The sequence below is a fragment of the Mesocricetus auratus genome, unplaced genomic scaffold (genome assembly GCF_017639785.1).
Source record: "Mesocricetus auratus isolate SY011 unplaced genomic scaffold, BCM_Maur_2.0 Super-Scaffold_100014, whole genome shotgun sequence".
Lineage (NCBI taxonomy): Eukaryota > Metazoa > Chordata > Mammalia > Rodentia > Cricetidae > Mesocricetus > Mesocricetus auratus.
Genome location: NW_024429197.1, coordinates 13,019,725 through 13,037,269, shown reverse-complemented (window position 1 = coordinate 13,037,269; position 17,545 = coordinate 13,019,725). Strand labels below are relative to the sequence as shown.

General features: G+C 55.1%; 1 protein-coding gene across 3 annotated transcripts in view; it reads left to right on the top strand.

The window, feature by feature from the left end:
* Col16a1 (collagen type XVI alpha 1 chain) overlaps positions 1 to 17,545 on the top strand; it is a 52,739-nt gene that overhangs the window by 22,805 nt on the left and 12,389 nt on the right. The window contains exons 39-57 of one of the 3 annotated variants that reach the window (XM_013120249.3): positions 1,698 to 1,751; positions 1,843 to 1,869; positions 2,486 to 2,545; positions 2,739 to 2,786; positions 2,907 to 2,960; positions 6,962 to 7,015; positions 7,205 to 7,237; positions 9,456 to 9,572; positions 9,762 to 9,803; positions 9,911 to 9,997; positions 10,899 to 10,943; positions 11,751 to 11,795; positions 13,450 to 13,503; positions 14,041 to 14,094; positions 15,012 to 15,065; positions 16,484 to 16,528; positions 16,640 to 16,693; positions 16,849 to 16,884; positions 17,148 to 17,210. In XM_013120249.3, the coding sequence (XP_012975703.1) occupies positions 1,698 to 1,751; positions 1,843 to 1,869; positions 2,486 to 2,545; positions 2,739 to 2,786; positions 2,907 to 2,960; positions 6,962 to 7,015; positions 7,205 to 7,237; positions 9,456 to 9,572; positions 9,762 to 9,803; positions 9,911 to 9,997; positions 10,899 to 10,943; positions 11,751 to 11,795; positions 13,450 to 13,503; positions 14,041 to 14,094; positions 15,012 to 15,065; positions 16,484 to 16,528; positions 16,640 to 16,693; positions 16,849 to 16,884; positions 17,148 to 17,210 (1,026 nt within the window). The remainder of the gene's footprint in view (positions 1 to 1,697; positions 1,752 to 1,842; positions 1,870 to 2,485; positions 2,546 to 2,738; positions 2,787 to 2,906; positions 2,961 to 6,961; positions 7,016 to 7,204; positions 7,238 to 9,455; positions 9,573 to 9,761; positions 9,804 to 9,910; positions 9,998 to 10,898; positions 10,944 to 11,750; positions 11,796 to 13,449; positions 13,504 to 14,040; positions 14,095 to 15,011; positions 15,066 to 16,483; positions 16,529 to 16,639; positions 16,694 to 16,848; positions 16,885 to 17,147; positions 17,211 to 17,545) is intronic. The other 2 variants (XM_021232712.2, XM_021232713.2) reach the window with 2 other exon arrangements.

The window sequence follows — 17,545 nt, the reverse complement described above, 5'->3', positions numbered from 1 at the left end:
ACATGGTCATCCCCATTTTTGGAGCAGTGGCCTGCTGAGGTCCTGTGTTCAGTCAGTCAGCTCTGAACATTCAGGAATATGTTTCCTCCTCAATACAGCCCCACAGGGGCAGGGTGTGGTGGTGCATGCTTTCAATCCCAACACTTAGGAGGCAAAGGCAGGAGGATCTCTGTGAGTTCAAGGCTAGCCTGCTCTTCAAAGCGAGTTCTAGGACAGCTAGGGCTATAGAGAGACCCTGTCTTGAAACACCCCCCCCCACACACAAAAGAGCAACAAACAAACAAATAAGACAGCACTGTAGAGGAACTGCTGTTATGATTTTTACTTTTTTATTATGTTTTTTGAGACAAGGTCTAACACTATAAGCCGGACTTGCCTGGAACTCAACTGTGCAGCCCAGACTCATACTGAACTTTTGACACCCAGCTTCCTAAGTATGAGCCACCAAAATGACCTAGGAGCTGCTGTCATTTTCCAGTTCTGTACATAAGGAGAGCAGAGATTAGTGAGTAGGGGGTGGAGCCGGGAACTTGAAGCTTACCCTGAAACCCATAGGGACCATGCACTGAGCGTCTGTGGGGATGGAAAGGTTCTATTCTCTGCCGCCCAAGACAATGACTCCCACACTTAAGAGACCTGTCTATTGAGCAAATTGCATAGATTAAGTAATAATAAGTGCATTTTCTCATTTTAGTCATCAAAGACCTGTCTAATAGTCAGCTTCTACTCCGCGTGAACCCACTAGAATTTTACAAGATGATAATTTTAGCCTGAATCAAAGAAATGCCACCTTTCAGCCAGCCTATGCCATGCTGGGCTGTGGGCAAATGTATAATTTTTCTTGAGCTTTTGGTAATGTTGAAAATAGCCTAGGGAGCCTTATCCTTTCCCTATCCTTTGTAGATCCCTAGAGAAATTGTTGTTTGAGTTTGGAGAGCATTGATAGATTCTTTGGTGTGCCAAAGCCTAGACGGACAGGGATTTGCCCGGGTCCATATGGTTTTGCCCAGCAGACCTAGACCATCAGAATCCCTGCCTGTCTGAAGCAGGGTACAGGTGGAATTGGATACTCATGCCAGGATGGCTTTGAACCCTGAATGCAAAGGTGCAGCACCCCCAGAAAGGCAGTCACAGGGGCGTCTGCTATGCCTCAGCACATCGTGTGTTTGCTTAATGCTATACTCCATGTCAGAAGCCCTGACAGACCCTTCTGTCCCGGTCCCATGGGGGGGTGCTTCCTGGTCTTCCGGCTCTCACTAGCTGTGTGTCACACTTACTAGCTGTGTGACTTTAAGTGAGTGGTAGTGTCTCAAAGTTGACACTGCCAGGTCTGAAATTCCACTCTTCCAGCTCAGTCCACAGAGTGACTTAAATAGCGAGAATGTGTACAGAGAAAAAGAAGTCAAGGGGTGCTGGGCCCACAGGTCCCCAGGCTGGGTTTGTGTGCTTGGTCCTGTGACTCTGACATTTCTTCAAGCCTCTGATGGAAGCTTGGTGCAGTGCCTGGTGCTGGGAGTCACACCCTCTCCTTCCTCCCTCCTGCCCTCTCCTTACCCCCTGGCCACAATGTCCCCTCTGGAACATGGGTGCCAGGGAGCCTGGGGCTGTCCCTGTTTGTGCTGTTGTATTTCTCTAGCAGGTCAAATGGCTGGCTGCTATCCAGCCTCACCTACTGACTCCGGGCCCTTTCCCTTTAGGGTCAAGATGGGCAGAAAGGACAGGCTGGACTTCCAGGAGCCAAAGGGACACCAGTGAGTATGGTGGCCCAGGCAGCAGGATTTCATGACTGGACCTGCCTCCTGCTCACACCTACTCACTTTCCGGTGTTTCTTTTCTCTGCAGGGTGAAAAGGGATCTCGAGGAGAGAAGGTAAGTCTCAAGGGCCTGGGGCCACCGCTCTTTGGGAATGGGCTCCTAGAGTCCCATAGCCCCATAATGCCTGCTCAGGGTGGAGGATGGGTGGGGTCACCTTGCTGTTCACAAGCTTCCCAGTTCCAAGAACTGTGGGTACCACACTCACTTCACGTAGGTGGTGATGGCTCAGAACCCAGCCACGATCTCAGGAGAACAGAGAGTTCCAGGGTCCCTTTAGTGGACAGCTGCACTCTCTCATGGAAGCTGGGTCAGAAGATGAGGCAAGAAGAGGCAAGGCAGAGGGATGAGGGACCAGGATAGAAGGGCACAGAACCTTGGGGGTGGGGCTGCTCAAGATGAAGCTATGGCTGCTTACAGTGAGATTATGTGGGTGCATGATGAGGGGGCTGACTAGGACCCCAAGAAAGACAGGACCGGATCATTCTGATTCTCAGTTGATGGTGACTTAACCAAATGGCTCCCACACACTGCATACAACCCATCCCCCGGTAGCATGAGGAGGCGGAGGCCTGGGGGTTGTCCATCCCTAAAGCCCATGCCACCTCCCAGATGAGGCTTCCAGAGGGTCCTCGGTCGTTGCCACTTCAAACCAAGGCTCTTGTGTTTCCAGGGTGAACCAGGAGAGTGCTCCTGTGCTTCCCGGGGAGAGCCAGTTTTCTCGGGCATGCCGGTGAGTGGGGTTGAGCTGCTTTCCCCCCTCCCCACCGCGGGAGAGGTCTGGATCCTCCTCACCTGGTGCCAGTGGGCAGGAGCCCTCGCCAGGCTTTGTGTCCCAGCCAGCGCCCTTCCCACGCAGCTCTGTGCTTGGTGTAGAAGTTGCCTATAACCTCTCCCCTTCTTTTGCGACCCCCACTCCCACCCAGGGTGCTCCGGGACTGTGGATGGGCAGCTCCTCGCAGCCGGGCCCGCAGGTGTGTGTGGCTTGTCTCCTTTGTCTTGCCTCCTGTCGCGGCTTTCCCGCCCTGACACTACTGCCGTCCATTGTGGCAGGGAGCCCTCTTCCTCCTCTGATTTTGTCTTCTCTCCCACAGGGCCCCCCAGGTGTCCCAGGACCTCCAGGTCCCCCTGGAATGCCTGGACTGCAGGTAAAAGGGGTGAAGAGGGAGTCTGGAGTTTGGGGGGCAGGGCCCAAGCAGTCTTGGGGCCTCCTCTGTGCTGACCCTGAGTACACCGCCTCCCTGTTTCACACAGCTCTCGTGATTTCTCTCTGCTATTGCTCTCCAGCATAGCATGGGGGGCTCACAGATCCTTGGTCCAGGCTTGTGGACTCCGAGCCTTAATTTGAGGAATGTCCCGTTGTGCTTTAGCCCAAGCACCCCACTAATAGGATCCAAGCCCAGGCCTGGCAGGGACCCCGGCTCAGAGGCAGAGCTTTACACTGGTACAGACTATTGGAGCAGTCGCCAGCATTGGTTGGTTCTGCCTGTGTGAGCTTTTCCAGGCACTGTTTGAGATGCTGGGATGTAGCTGTGGACCAAGCATTAGAATCCCTGCAAGAGAGACAGGCAATAAGTAAGACATAAACTCTAATATATTAGAGAGTGGTCCCTGCTAAGGAAGGAGATAAAGCTGGATATGGGGATGGCTAGTGAGAGAACAGGGAAGACGTCTGTGAAAAATACTAAAGAAAAAGGTGACATTTGGAGCTGGGAAGATGGCCTAGTTGGTAAAGTGCTTGCTGTACAAGCATGAGGACCTGAGTTCATCCCCAGCGTCTGTGGAAAGAGCCAGACGTGGTAGCCTGTGCCTGTAACTCCAGTGCTCAGATGCAGAAGCAGGAGGATCCTTGGGTCCTGCTGATCAGCCAGTCTAGCTGGTGAGCCCCAGTGCCAGCAAGACAGACCCTGTCTCAGAAATGAAGATGGAGGGCTAACGAGATCTTTCCACCAGCAAGGGAGCCCACGTGCAGGTCTGCTGACCTGACTTCTATCCCCAGAGCCTACAAGGTAGAAGGAGAGAATTAAATCCTCAGCTGTCCTCTGAACTCAACATTTGTGGCATTTGCGCACGCACACACACACACACACACACACACAATGATTCACATGCGCACACATGCATATATACACTCAGACTCACATAAATTAAAAATAAGATGGAGAGAGGCTTGGTGGTTAAGAGCACTGGCTGCTTTTTCAGAGGACCCAGGTTTGATTCCCAGCACCCACATGACAGCTCACAACTGTCTGTAACTCAAGTTCCAGGGGATCTGACACCTTCACTCACACAGAGTATGTACAGGCATAACACTAGTGCCTATTAAATAAATAAATCTTTAAAAAAATAAGATGAAGAACAACTAAGCAAGACATCCAGTGTTAACATCTGACCTCAACATGCACACACACACACACACACACACACACACACACACACGAATCTGCACACACGTGCACATGTACACATAACATGTACACACATACAAATAAAAGGTGACATTTGAATCAATATATAAAGGAAATATAAGTAAATCTATTGGGGAGAGAACACTCCTAGGGAGGAGCACCTCTGGGGAGGCATACCCCTGAGGAGGAGTACCCCTGGGGAGGAGCATCCCTGGGGAGGAGCACTCCTGATGAGGAGCACCCCTGAGGAGATACGCTCCTAGCAGGGAAGGCAGCAGGTACAAAGGCCTAGAGGTGAGAATGTCCATGATGTCCTCGGAAATAGCACGCAGGCCCGAGATAGTAAGGGGAGATATTAGAAGAAACCAAGATCCATGTCACACTTCCATCCCCAGAGCCAGGGCTGCCTCAGTTTGAAACTCATCTCTGCCATGTGCTCTGTGATACTGGGAGAGTTATTTAATCTCAAGGTATCTCCATGCCTTTATCTATCAAATGTAGATAATTGTAGCACCTGCCTCGGTGGGCTTCTTGTGGGTATTAAATAAGCTATGTGTTCAACCTGTGTGGAATCTTTCCTGGCACACAGTGAATGCCCTGGGGGCATTAGCTATTGCCTCGGTGCTTACTAATATTAGTTTACAACCGCGCTCTCATTTGTTTGAGCTTTATGTCAACCCCAACCCCGAGGGAAGACGGTGTTACCTGTGTCTTCACACCATCAGAGCCAGTTTAAGCCCCGAGAGGTGGCTTGTCCAAGGTCACCCAGCCAGGCATTAAAGAGCCGGCTCTGAGCTTTCCTACGTGGAGCCCTTTCTCCTCCCCTCCTCTACTTTTCAGGACAGTTCCCAGGGGTCTGCTCACCAGGAACCACAGTCCACACCACACACTTGGCAGTCTCTGCATTTGATGAAAGTGTCCGAGCTTCCTGTCCAGTGCCAGCATTCAGTGATCTGTCAGCAGTGGGCATGGGGTTTACTTGTGGACGCTGAGTCATTCCAAAGTGACCCATTAGCCAGGGAGAGCTAGTGTAGTGTGAACTGTGCCAAGCCACACTGGGCAGGGAAAAGTGCTGAGTGTAATCCCAGGACCCAGAGTCGTATCTGATGCCCACGGCCAACCTTAGGCTGCCATACGCAGGCACCTGCCCTGTGCCAGGCTTCTCTGTGTAGAGATGGGTTCAGAGATGGATAACAATTGCATCGTCCCATCACCAACAGGTGTCATTTTATCCTGATCCGTTTTCTAGATGAAGTCAAGAAATGTGCTCAAGGCTTTTATAACTGGAAGGCAGTAGTCTAACTCAGGCTGCATGCCCCGCTTCTAGAGGAGAACATGGATATATGTAATTCTATCCGTGTAAGAAAGACTCACACTCTCAGACTTCAACTAACACAGCAGCACTGGAGAGTGGGACCGTGGGTGAATTATGGTAACAGGGCTGGGCATGTGACTCAGTAGGGTTCTTGCCTAGCATGCAAGAAGCCCTGTGGATCCCTAACTCCCCATAAATTTGGTGAGGTGGCACATGCTTGTAATCCCCGCCCTTAGGTGGTCCCAGTAGGACCAGAGTTCAAGACTATTCTTAGCTACATAGTGAGTTTGAGGCCAGTCTGTGCAGCATGAGACCCCATTTCTAAACAAAAACATTCAAAGCATTGCCCACGTGCCAGGCACTGTTATAGACCGTGTGGGCACACTGGCTGGTGACCCAGGAGTGGGAGAGCCTGCTCTAGATAGGAAGGAACTACCCAGGGGGCCTGGCCTGTTCCAGTGCTGGGTCATGAAGGGAGGCCAGATCTCAGAGCAGGCCCAGGAAATCCTGTACCTGGAGGAGCAGGCTGTGCAGTGATGCATTCATTCAACACGCATTTAATGTGCACCTCCTCTTTGTGGAGTGCTGGGGATTCAAAATGGAACAGCCTCCCTTCCTCAGCAGAGTATTTAATATGCAAATGTGCTTTGTGAATATGCAAGAAAGCCAGAGGCTGGGTGTCACATTTTTAACAGGGGTATCCCTGTGCATCCTACATCTGGGCTCTTTGCTGTGTGCCTCCTAGTATCACCTCCTCGAAGCCACACACACGATAACTGTTTTGCAATGAAGGAAACTGAGGCACAGAGTTGGACTTAGACTCTTCCAGCAGTTACTGGTGCACTTAGATGGTCTGATTGACAAGCATCTGCCGTCAGCTCTAGGGATGTTTGTCAAGGAATGAGAAGCAATCAGTGGGTAAAGGAGGGTGGGGGCTCCTATAGCGCTTTCCAGAAAATATAGGACAAGACTTAGGATGGACCACAGCAGTTACTTTATAGAAGACCCTCTCTGCCTTCTGCCTGCCAGCACTCGGGAGGCAGAGGCAGGCGGATCTCTGTGAGTTCGAGGCCAGCCTGGTCTACAAAGGGAGTTCCAGGACAGCCAGGGCTTTGCAAAGAGAAGCCATGTCTAGAAAAACAAAAACAACAGCAACAACAAAAACAAACAAACAAAAAAAGACCTTCTGTCCAACTTCTGACCTTTGTAGCAAGGAGATGCTCCCAGTAGAACTGCCTTTGAGGACCACCCCCCTGTGCCTCCTTGGTGCCCCAGCCCCCAACTGTGTAAGACCTTCAGGCTAAGAGTGTCCAAAGCTCTCACCCATGCGGGAGGGGTGACAGGTGGCAGGACTGTGAGCAGGGAGACCAGGAGAGTACTAGACTGGGAGAGGGCTCTGATCTCCTGTGTTTCTTTTCTGCTTCAGGGAGTGCCGGGTCACAACGGTTTGCCAGGACAGCCTGGGCTCACTGCGGAGCTGGTGGGTATCAGCCAGGGCACACTGGCCATCGTCCTTCCTGTCCTTTTTGCGGCTGAGCTGGCCATGCAACCCCTTTAACTCTGGTGGGGGTCCTCCTTCGCTCCCCATCTTGAGGCTGGATGCTCCTGTAGGCTGGTATAAGCCGTCCCTCCCTCCCGACCGGCTAGAACCTACCTTTGTCTCTTGCAGGGATCCTTACCCATTGAGCAGCATCTCCTCAAGGTAAGAGGGCACAGAGAGGTGCTGGCAGGTGTGCCAAAGCGGATTCTCACAGCAGGTGCTCAGTTGCCTGTCACCTAACAGCAGCAGATTGAGCCTGCTGGGTCTCTGCTTGTGGGGGAAGGGCAACTGAGAATCTGCCTAAGAGGGTCTGGCTGGGCTCTGGCTTGTAACAACTCTCCAGGCAACATTTACTGAACGAGTACTTAGAGGAATGCTCAGAAGGGCCCCACCTGGTGTGTGCTTGGTGACAGAACCCCGCCTGAAGTCAGCTGGCAAACAAGTGCCATAGCTTCCCTGAGTCATGCCAAGGCAGGGCCCAAAGGCTTCCAAAGCACAGTGCAGGGGATGACAGTGAAATGGTAAGGGGCTGGCTGGGTCAGGTTGGAGACAGGCCTGGGTGGGTATTGGTTTGAAAAGACTTCAGCACAAGGAGGGACTTGAAAAGCAATTGTAGAAGACAGTAGGCCTTCAGTTCTACCAAAGGGCTGCAGCCTGGTCTGGCCGACCCAACTCTCAGGGTCCTCTGGAAACCAAGGTCCCTACAGCCCCTTGCGCAGTCACCTCCTGAAGTGACAGTCCAGCTGAGTCATTCCTGTAGGCTGACTTGGCGCCCCTGGGCCTCTCTTTAGGAGCTAGCATCCTCAGGGTACCTTTCCCCATCCCTCATCCTCTAGCCACGCCTCTTCAGCATTGGCTAGTCAGGAGCATGGAGATGACGTCACCCCAGTGAGCTTGGTCAGAGCACAGCATAAGAGCTGCCTGTCCTGCCCCTCTCTGAACCACGGATGTTTCCAGAAGCAGCTGGTGGAGGTGGTTCTGTTGGCCTGGCAGCAGCCATGAGTAGGATCACAGTGAGGTTGTGGCAATGAGACCCCAGCTCTCCTTGTTTAGGTGGAGCCTGAGTCCCCTCAGTCCTGCCTTCCAGGCAGTGATGGTGTGACTCCAGCCCCAGATGGGACACACTTCTGACATTCCACAAGCTGGCTTTGCAATCGAAGTGTCCCAGCCAGGCGGTGGTGGTGCACGCCTTTAGTCACAGCACTCAGGAGGCAGAGGCAGGCGGATCTCTGTGAGTCTGAGGCCAGCCTCCAAAGCCACAAAGAAACCCTGTCTCAAAAAACTAAAACCAAAACAAACAAACAAAAAAATCAAGTGTCCCACAAAAGGTTCTACCCAGGAACTAAATCAACCTGTAATAGAGGTCAGATGTCAGCCAGGGGAGTCTGACAGGAGTCCTGGCTGTCACCATGTCCACAGCTCAGAGGAAGTGCTGACTCTACATGGACAGGCAGGAACCAATACAGACTGGCATGGACAAATCACACCACCTCGTTTGGATATCAGCTTTCTCCACAATGCTCATAACATAATCGACCTTGCTGTGCCCTGGGGACTAAATGTGATATGTACCAAGGCCCATTACAATCTGTGGCCTCGTGGGTACTAAGGAAGTAATGGCCATTATCCTTGGGTATTGTTGTGAATGGTGAAGGTGAATATGGGGCTCCTTCTGGGGTCCCAACCACAATGCCTGGCAACAAAGAGACTCCAGGCTCCTAAGGTTCCTGCAACGAGAGGCGGGGTTCACTAGTTTGGATGGAGAGGACCAGTAGCTTAGTCTCTTACAGAGTCTTTGACCAAGAAGGACAAAGCCTGAGTCGGAGGAAGCCTCTTCTGTAAGGACAGTTCAGGCCCAGGGACCTGTGGAGCCTGGACAGTGCTGAGCTTCAGGCCTGCCACGGGAGTGTCCACAGAGGACCTGCTCCTCTGGCAGCCCTCTTCTGGCATCCCTGGGCAGAGGTGCTGGCACTGGGAACCAGTCTTTTCATCTGGATCCTTGGGGCTTGTCCTCGCTGCGGGTACAGGTTGCAGGAACAGCCGGGACAGATGGTCCCTCTGCGGGTCCCTCCACCTCCTCCCACGCCTGTCTGGAAAGCGCTCTAGCTTGGCCCTACCTGAGCCTCTTCCTGGAGGAAACTCAGAGCCAATTGCTGGGATCAGGTCCCCTGAGGACAGAGCAGAGCTGCCCCAGGGATGTGACTGGAGAGGGAGAGTGTGAGGGTGGAGGACCACAGGGCTCGGTGCAGGCCCTGCGTTCTGAGAGGGCATCCCCACGGCTCGGTGCCGGCCCTGCGTTCTGAGAGGGCATCCCCACTAGGCTCTTCCTGCCCGGCTCTGACCTGGGTCCCTCTGTCCTTCTTCCCCTTCCTCCCATCAGAGCATCTGTGGAGACTGTGCCCAGGGACAGACGGCCCATCCAGCCTTCCTTCTGGAGAAGGGAGAAAAGGGAGACCAGGGCATCCCTGGCGTGCCAGGCTTTGACAACTGTGCCAGGGTAGGAACTGGGCAGAGGCGGGCTGGTACAGGAGGTTTCCCTGGTGTAGGTGGGCTCCCTGGTGCTGGCCCTGATGTCTCCATCTGGCAGAGACTGGGTCGGGGTAGCTGGCAGTCTTGGTGTGGTGTCATGTACACACCAGAGAACTCCTGACCAACCTTACCTAACAGAGCCTCTCTTGTCTCCCAGTGCTTCATAGGAAGGGAGCGCCCAAGAGCGGAGGAGGCCAGGGTGAGCAAATCCTCCCCTTCCCTTCATTCACCCCTCCCTCCCTCCCTCTCCTCCTCCCTCCCTCCCTCCCTCATATTCACTCCCACTCTCTCTGTCCCCGACCCCAGGGAGACAACGGTGAGGGAGAACCTGGCTGTCCTGGGAGCCCTGGCTTGCCTGGTCCTCCAGGGCTGCCAGGCCAAAGAGGAGAAGAGGTAAGACCAAGGATCAGGCCCTCATCCAGGTAGGGCCTCAAAGACATGGGCTCCACATCTGCCAGGAGCACTCCATGCTCCTCTGGCTTTCCCATGGCCTGGAGCCCCCTGCCCCCCCCCCCCCCCGTCAGCTTCCTGGCACCCTAGTACACTGGTTCCTAGCTGCTTCCCCTCCTGGTTCCCCTCTTCTCCAGGCCCTGCTTCCCCCTCAGCAATCAGGTCACATATTTCTTTCTCAGTGAGGCCTTCCTGAGTCACCCTTTCTAAAATGAAAGATACCCCACAACCCCTCCCCAAGCTCCCCCAACCCACCCTCCCCAAGCTCCCCCACAACCTCTCCCCAAGCTCCACCCACCCTCCCCAAGCTCCTCCCCACCCTTCCCAAGTCCCCCCACCGTCCCCAAGCTCCCCCACCCTCCCCAAGCTCCCCCACAACCCCTCCCCAAGCTGCACCCCACCCACCCTCCCCAAGCTCCCCCCACCCTTCCTAAGCTCCTTTGTCTTCGCAATACTCACACCACCCAACATTCTGCGAATCAGTTCCTTCTACAACATTCCACAGGTATGAACTGAGCACTAACTATGTGCCAGCTGTGTTGTGTTTGTTAGTGTTCACCTCGCCTCTAGGACATAAGTGCCACGAAGCAGAGATTTTAATGTTTTGTTTATGGCTATGTTCCCAGCCCCTGGGCCTGTGCCCGGCACATAATAGCTGCTCAATAAATGTTTGTTGGATGACTGAATGAACTGAATGAAAGACCGTTTTAACATCAGCTAAGTGGTCCTGCTCTGACATCAGCAGCCTTCTCTCCTGTCTGCAGCCGCAGGCAGCTGGAGGTTGGTACACTGGCTTCTGCGGGGCCTCGGGCTCTCCATGTGGTTCCTTTGGTTTCTTCTGCAGGGTCCACCCGGCATGAGGGGCTCTCCAGGTCCTCCAGGTCCTATTGTAAGTATCTCTGGTGTTCCGGTCTGTTTGAACAGATGTCAGGAAGTCCTAACCCACACACTATTCTGCTGCCTTGTCCCCAGGAAGCCAGGCGGGACAACCACTACACTTACCTTTCCCTCATGAGAGCGTCTTTGGGACAGTGGTCTGCTACCTGAAATGCCCTGCTCTGCCCCCTGCCTGTGGACCCACATAGGGAAGGCCCTCAGGGGCACAAATCTGGGCCCGTCCTCTTCCCTGCCGTATTTAGTATCCCACTAGGGACCCAGGGAGCCCCACAGGCAGCAAGACTACAGTTGCCCAGCCAGATGTCTCAACTTACTTTGACAGTTCTTACAAGGGCCTGAGGGGTGGTGCCCTCCATCATCCTGTGGGGCAATCTCTAGAAAATTCTACAAAGCTCAGGCCAGGCGTCTCCACCCAGAATCCTCTGGGAAAGATGTGACTAGATAATGCCGGTAGTGTGTTCTTTGGAGGAAAAAAATGGCTGGTGGAGGCCTTGGCACTACTCACCTGAGGGACATTGGTGGCGAGGTATAGGGGAGGGGATGCAGGACCCAAAGGAATGGCTTTGTACTCCGCTGAAGACAGGCTTGGGGAGCCCTGGGAAGGGTTTTCAGGCCGGGGAGGCTGCTGGTGGAGGACCCCATCTAGGGGAAGTGACCATCTTCTGATTGGATTCCTTTCCAGCAACCCTAGCCCTCCCAGGACCACCTCCCCCCAAAGCTTTCTGCTGCCGACTATGCCTCCAGGCTACCCCAGGGTGACTGTTCTTGTGAGATGTGACGTGCCTATTTCTCCCACCAGGGCCCCCCAGGTTTTCCTGGTACTGTTGGCTCCCCCGGATTGCCTGTAAGAACCTAGAACCACTCTGCCTCCCCCTCCTGCCAGCCAGGTCTCTGTGGCTTCGCTTGTCCCCCGTCCTGTGGTACCCCCTCCGTGTCCTGGTGTTCTGTCCGTTGTCCCCTGCAGGCATGGTAGCTAACGACACAGGTTCCCTTAAGTCCCAGCCACTTGGAGACCATCGCAGTCTCCTGACTTCTTTCCAGGTTCCCTCGGCCTCTCCTCCCGTGTTGTCCCTCCACCGCCCTCTGCTGTCCTTTCCGTTTCCTTCCAAGCCCACACATGACTCCCCCACGGCCCCCAGGTCTTTTTGACCTTCTTGCTGGAAGCTGGGGCATCTGTGAAGGAGACCTTTATCTCTTCCGTCTCACTCTCGCCCCTGCTTCCCACCACTGCCGTGTGGACTGAAGATTTGCTGAAAGTAGTTCTTGGGGCCCTGCCAGGCGCCTGGCTCTGTGCCCGACAGAGATGCCAAAGCTTTAGGGCTTCACACTGCAGGCTGGCACAGGTTGGCTGCCCTGCTGCCTGGTAGGACTGTCCAGAGGCACCCTGGGGATTTACAGGCAGCCCTGCGTGCACCCTTCCCCACGGCTAGAGGAAACCCTTGGCCTCCTCTTCGTCTCTCTTCCTTGGCTCTAGGCCCAGTCTGCTCCAAGACTGGGCATGCAATACCAGCCAGTTGGGTTTCTGGTGTTAGGGCCCTGCCCCTCTGTGCCCAGGGCCTTGGGCTGATCCTTCTGCCAGGTGTCGTTAATTGCTCTGCCTTGTCATCGTCGTTGTCACAGGTGTTTAAATCGCAACCCCCCCCCCGCCCCCCATCCTCAGTGTTGCCGTCTCCTGGGTCACAGAAGCTAAACCTCCTGTTTGTTGGATTCATGTTCCCGGGACTGGCTCCTGCCATCCCAGGCCTGGTGGTGGAGGCTCATGAACCAGGGCCTCCTTGTCGTGTTTCCATCTGTCCCCACGTCTTCATCCCTGGCCGGACCATGAATGTTTCTGCTTGCTTGGGTGAAGGGGCCTCTGTCTGTCTAGCCATCTGTCTTGTGCCATGGAAAGGTTTGGGTGCCATTTCTAGAGGGCATGAGGGGTACAGGGGCAGAGAAGGTTTTTCCATGGTGAGCTGTGAAGAACAGAGCGAGGATGAGGGGCTTTGATGGTAACTGATGTCCCTCCACGTTACTGAGCGACACGGGATTGCTCTGGAGAGGGCCTGCCCCTTGCATCCCTAGAGATGGTGATTTGGGGCTCGGGTGGGAACTGGGACAGGTAAGTGCTGGGGGTTTGGGGGCTCAGAGAGGACATCGTTTGTGGGAGCACTGCCCTGACAGCCTTCCCCCAGAAGGTACAGCCTTCTCCTAAAGGTACATCCCAGACAGCCTCCACAGCAGGGTAGAGCAGTGACAGTCACCTGGAAGGTGCCCTGTCAGTCTGTCTCTGCTGATGCCTGTCTGGAAGTTGCTCTCCTGAGAGTCACCCGTACATTTGGATTTACACATTCACCCTTCCAGAATACACCCACCACAGTCACTTTTGCCAGGGACACTGTGTTGCCCCTCAAATGATCTTTGTCCAACGGACAAAGAGTCAGACATGGGGTGGGGAAGAGCCTGGGTTAGGTAGGGGTTACCCTCCTCCGCAGTTTCTCATGACTTTTCTCTCTAAGGGCCTGCAAGGGGAGCGAGGTCTCACAGGCCTGACTGGAGACAAGGGAGAGCCGGTAAGAAAGGGCCCCAGGAGCCCCGTGAGCTGGCTGAGGGGCGGCCACTGAGGGGGGAGTCAGGAGATGCTTTCTTTTGAACTCCTTAGCCACTCGGCCCTGACCCAGTAGGGCTGGGGGCTTCAGAAGGAAGGCTTCACACCACTCGGATCTGAGGGGCTGGGTGTCCATGTGCCCCTACACCCTAGGAGCACATACAGCTGGCTCCTGTCTGCTGCTGCCAGGGTCCTCCCCTCCCCCATCCCATGGTACCCATGCACCCTTCCTGTATGCCTGGTCCTCTCCTCCTCACTCTGGGCCCCCTCTCCCGCTCTGCTCCCAGGATTCTGGTGAGCCTGGGGCTTGTCACCCAGCCAAGAGAACCTGGGCTTGGGAAATGGCCCAGAGTAGTAACTGTACCCAGGGTGGGGGTGGGGCGGGGATGGGCCCCTGCTGGATAGCAGGAGCCGGGGGTTCAGGCTTGGGTCACTCTCACACAGGGAAGGTTAACAGAAATGCTGAGGGCTGGCCTAGCATCATGCCTGCCTCTCTTTTCAGGGTCCTCCAGGACAACCTGGCTACCCAGGTGCTATGGGACCCCCGGGACTGCCTGTGAGTAAGAGGACTCTGGCTCTGGGGGTACTGGAGGTACAGGCTGGTGGTGAGAACAGGTCCAGGCAGAGTGTCTCTCAACCACACTCCCCCCCTCCCCAACATTCGGTCCCTGCCATGCCATCCATGTAGACCACCCCCACTCCACTTTGGCTTCCTTGGTAATATGGCTTGCCCCCACCATTGCAACGGAAGGAAGGGAGGAAGGAAGGAAGGAAGGGAGGAAGGAAGGAAGGAAAGGAAGGAAAGGAAGGAAGGAAGAGAGGAAGGAAAGGAAGGAAGGGAGGAAGGAAGGAAGGAAGGAAGGAAGGGAGGGAGGAAGGGAGGAAGGAAGGAAGGAAGGGAGGAAGGAAGGAAGGAAGGGAGGAAGGAAGGAAGGGAGGGAGGAAGGAAGGAAGGGAGGGAGGGAGGAAGGAAGGAAGGGAGGAAGGGAGGAAGGAAAGGAAGGAAGGAAGGGAGGAAGGGAAGGAAGGGAGGAAGGGAGGAAGGAAAGGAAGGGAGGAAGGAAGGAAAGGGAGGAAGGGAGGAAGGAAGGAAGGAAGGGAGGGAGGAAGGAAGGAAGGAAAGGAAGGAAGGAAGGAAAGGAAGGGAAGGAAGGAAGGAAGGAAGGAAGGAAGGAAGGAAGGAAGGAAGGAAAGGAAGGAAGGAAGGGGACACTCTCAGAATCCCCTATGAGTCCCAGACTCAGAAAAAACTGAGATTTGCTGCCCAAAGAGATTTGAGAGAGTGAGGGAGACACCTGAGAGCTGCCACTCGTTGCCAAGGCCTCTCAGGCCTTTCCAGTATGGGCCACAGTGGCTACTGTTTCCCTCTCTAGTCCCCAGCCTTCAAGTGCCAGTCTGGGTGCCAGCTGCAGCCCCGCCTCTTGCATTAGCACCGTCATAGGCCACAGAGCTAATTCTGCTGTCCCTTGCTAGGGCATCAAGGGAGAGCGAGGATACACTGGCCCCGCAGGAGAGAAGGGCGAGTCGGTAAGTTGCAGCAAGGGTATGGATGTGAGGGGGGGGAAGCCGCCCCCCCAGCCACCTTCATCAACAAGGCTGGAGACTATTCTGGGAGGAGGAGCCTGTGACCCCTGCTGCCCCTGCCCCGAGTCACTCCAGCTGTGTCTCTGCACCAGCTGGTGGCTGCGGAGGCGGAGGCTGTGAGGAGATCCCAGCAGGCTTCTTGCAGAGAAGGCGACTGAGGAGGGGAAGGGCCCAGTCAGCTGGCAGAATTCCCCCCTCCTGCTAACTCAGGGCCAGGAGCCTTTTTTTCTATTGAGGTCACCTTCGTGGGGGTCCCACGCTGAATGAAGGAGCTGGGACTGTTAGCTCATGAGGTCACTGGTTCCTGAGTGACATGACTCACCCAGTGTCCTGAAGTAGGGAGTTAGTGGTGAGGAACCTGGGCTGGAGCCCACATCTATCTGCTGAGGAACCTCAACCCTCATATCTGGGACCCGCCAAGCTAGAACTAGAGTCCCACCTCTCCCCCCTCTCGAATGTCAGCGAGGCCTCATGGGACTCTGCCAACACTGTCACACGCTTATTCTGCAACAAGATTGTCTCCTAGGCATGCTGGGTGCTGCGAGTCCTTCTGAGGGTTCTGCACTGATAAAAGCAGGCCCTGTGTGCCTTGCCCTGCAGCAGGAAGCAGAGAAAACATGAATAAATTGAAATATCTATGATGAGGGCTGAGACCCCTGAGCAAGCAGAGTGGGGGTGGGGAGTGGGGCTGGAGTCGCATGAAGATGCTGTGTGGAAGAGGGAGAGGGATGTCCTCAGGGAGGACTCTCAGAGCTGAGTTCTGCACGGGGCGGAAGGAGCTATGTGGTATCTGTCCACACAGGGCTGAGGTCATGGGTGGGTCCTCGTAGGAACAGCTTGGAGCTGTGCATTGGTTCCCTAAGGGCTCAGGAAACATTGAAGGGATGAGCAATGGTGGGCGTTCCAGAGAGAGGGAATAGCAACACACAGGCCCGGGGGGGGATGAACCTACAGAGCATGCTCAAGGCACAGCAGTCTGGACTGAGCAAAAACAACAGAGGCAGCGGGGAGAGGCACGTGAAGCAGGAAGGGGGTTGGTGACAGGTTTTGGGTGCCTGTGAGTCCAGACTGAGTGGAAAGCAGAAACCTCATTCATTAGACAGAAGGGAACCATGGAAGGTTGTTGAGCAAGAGACTGACATAGTCGAAACTATGTCTAAGAGAGATCAGGTGTTATTTGTTGGCCAGGTTGGAGTGGGCCAGGAGGCAGCAGGGTTACTTAGCAGGCTGGTTCCAGGGAACTGAGGGGCCTGGGCAGAGAGTCCTATCAGCTCAGGACACGCCCACCTCATACCTTACCTGTCCCCAGGCCTCATTCCTCGAGTTTCTGAGTCACTGATTCTGTTCCTTTGAGTCCCCAGGGCCCACCAGGATCTGAAGGCCTTCCAGGTCCCCAAGGCCCAGCGGTGAGTGAGCAGGCCATGGAGTTATGGAGGGGGAGGGGGCCTCCTGGACCCTCCCTGTGTCCTGAGGACTGGAAGATGGGGTTTCAGTTACTTTCTTTTCGATGGTGACAGGGTCCTCGAGGAGAGCGAGGCCCCCAGGGGAGCTCTGGTGAGAAGGGTGACCCGGTGAGTGATGCCTGGGGGAGGGGCTGGTGACTAGTTTTCCCACCTCCTACCCAGAGTCTCACCTTCTGGCCTACAAAGCCTGTAGACTTGGGGCTGCCCCACCTGCTCCCCCCCAGTGGCCAGGCAGAGTGGTGACTTCTCACTTCTTCCCCTAGGGATTTCAAGGCCAGCCGGGCTTCCCAGGCCTACCGGTGAGTAAAGACACAAAAGTTCCCTGAAATGTGGTCCCCTGGGAGGAGCAGGCCTGGGCCATGCTGCTGGATGAAAATGAACCTGGGGAGGGGAGTCCACAGATGGGAGGAACAGTGTAGGTAGCCACGAGAGTCTAGGGGCCAGACCTGAAAAGCAGGCCTTACGGGCGGCCACGGAAGGCGGACAGACAGATGGACACATAGAGAAGGAAGGGAGACGAAGCCTTACTTGTGTATTCCTGCCTGCTTCTTTGTTGATACAGGGTCCCCCAGGATTCCCAGGCAAAGCTGGAGCCCCTGGCCCTCCTGGTCCCCAAGCAGAGAAGGTGAGCAGAGACACCTGCCACCATGCCAGACCCGAAGCTCTCATGACTGTTGAGGCCTGAGAGAAATTCACAGACGGCGCCATTGCACTAAGGCTGGGCTCAGCAGCCAGTGGCTCTCTGGATGGCCCTGCAACCTCCCTTTGCCCTCCCCACACCCTCTAGCAGCCCCTGAGTATCCTGGGTTCCCAGTTGTCAGGAGAGTGGCAGAGGCGCGGGGAAGGAGGCACCGGAGCGGTAGAGGTGGATAACTAGGCCGTGACAGGCCAGCTTCCGCCAGCTTCACTTCTCAAGAGAGGGCAGAGAGGGCGGGCAGCCAAGGGAAGGACGGCTCCGGG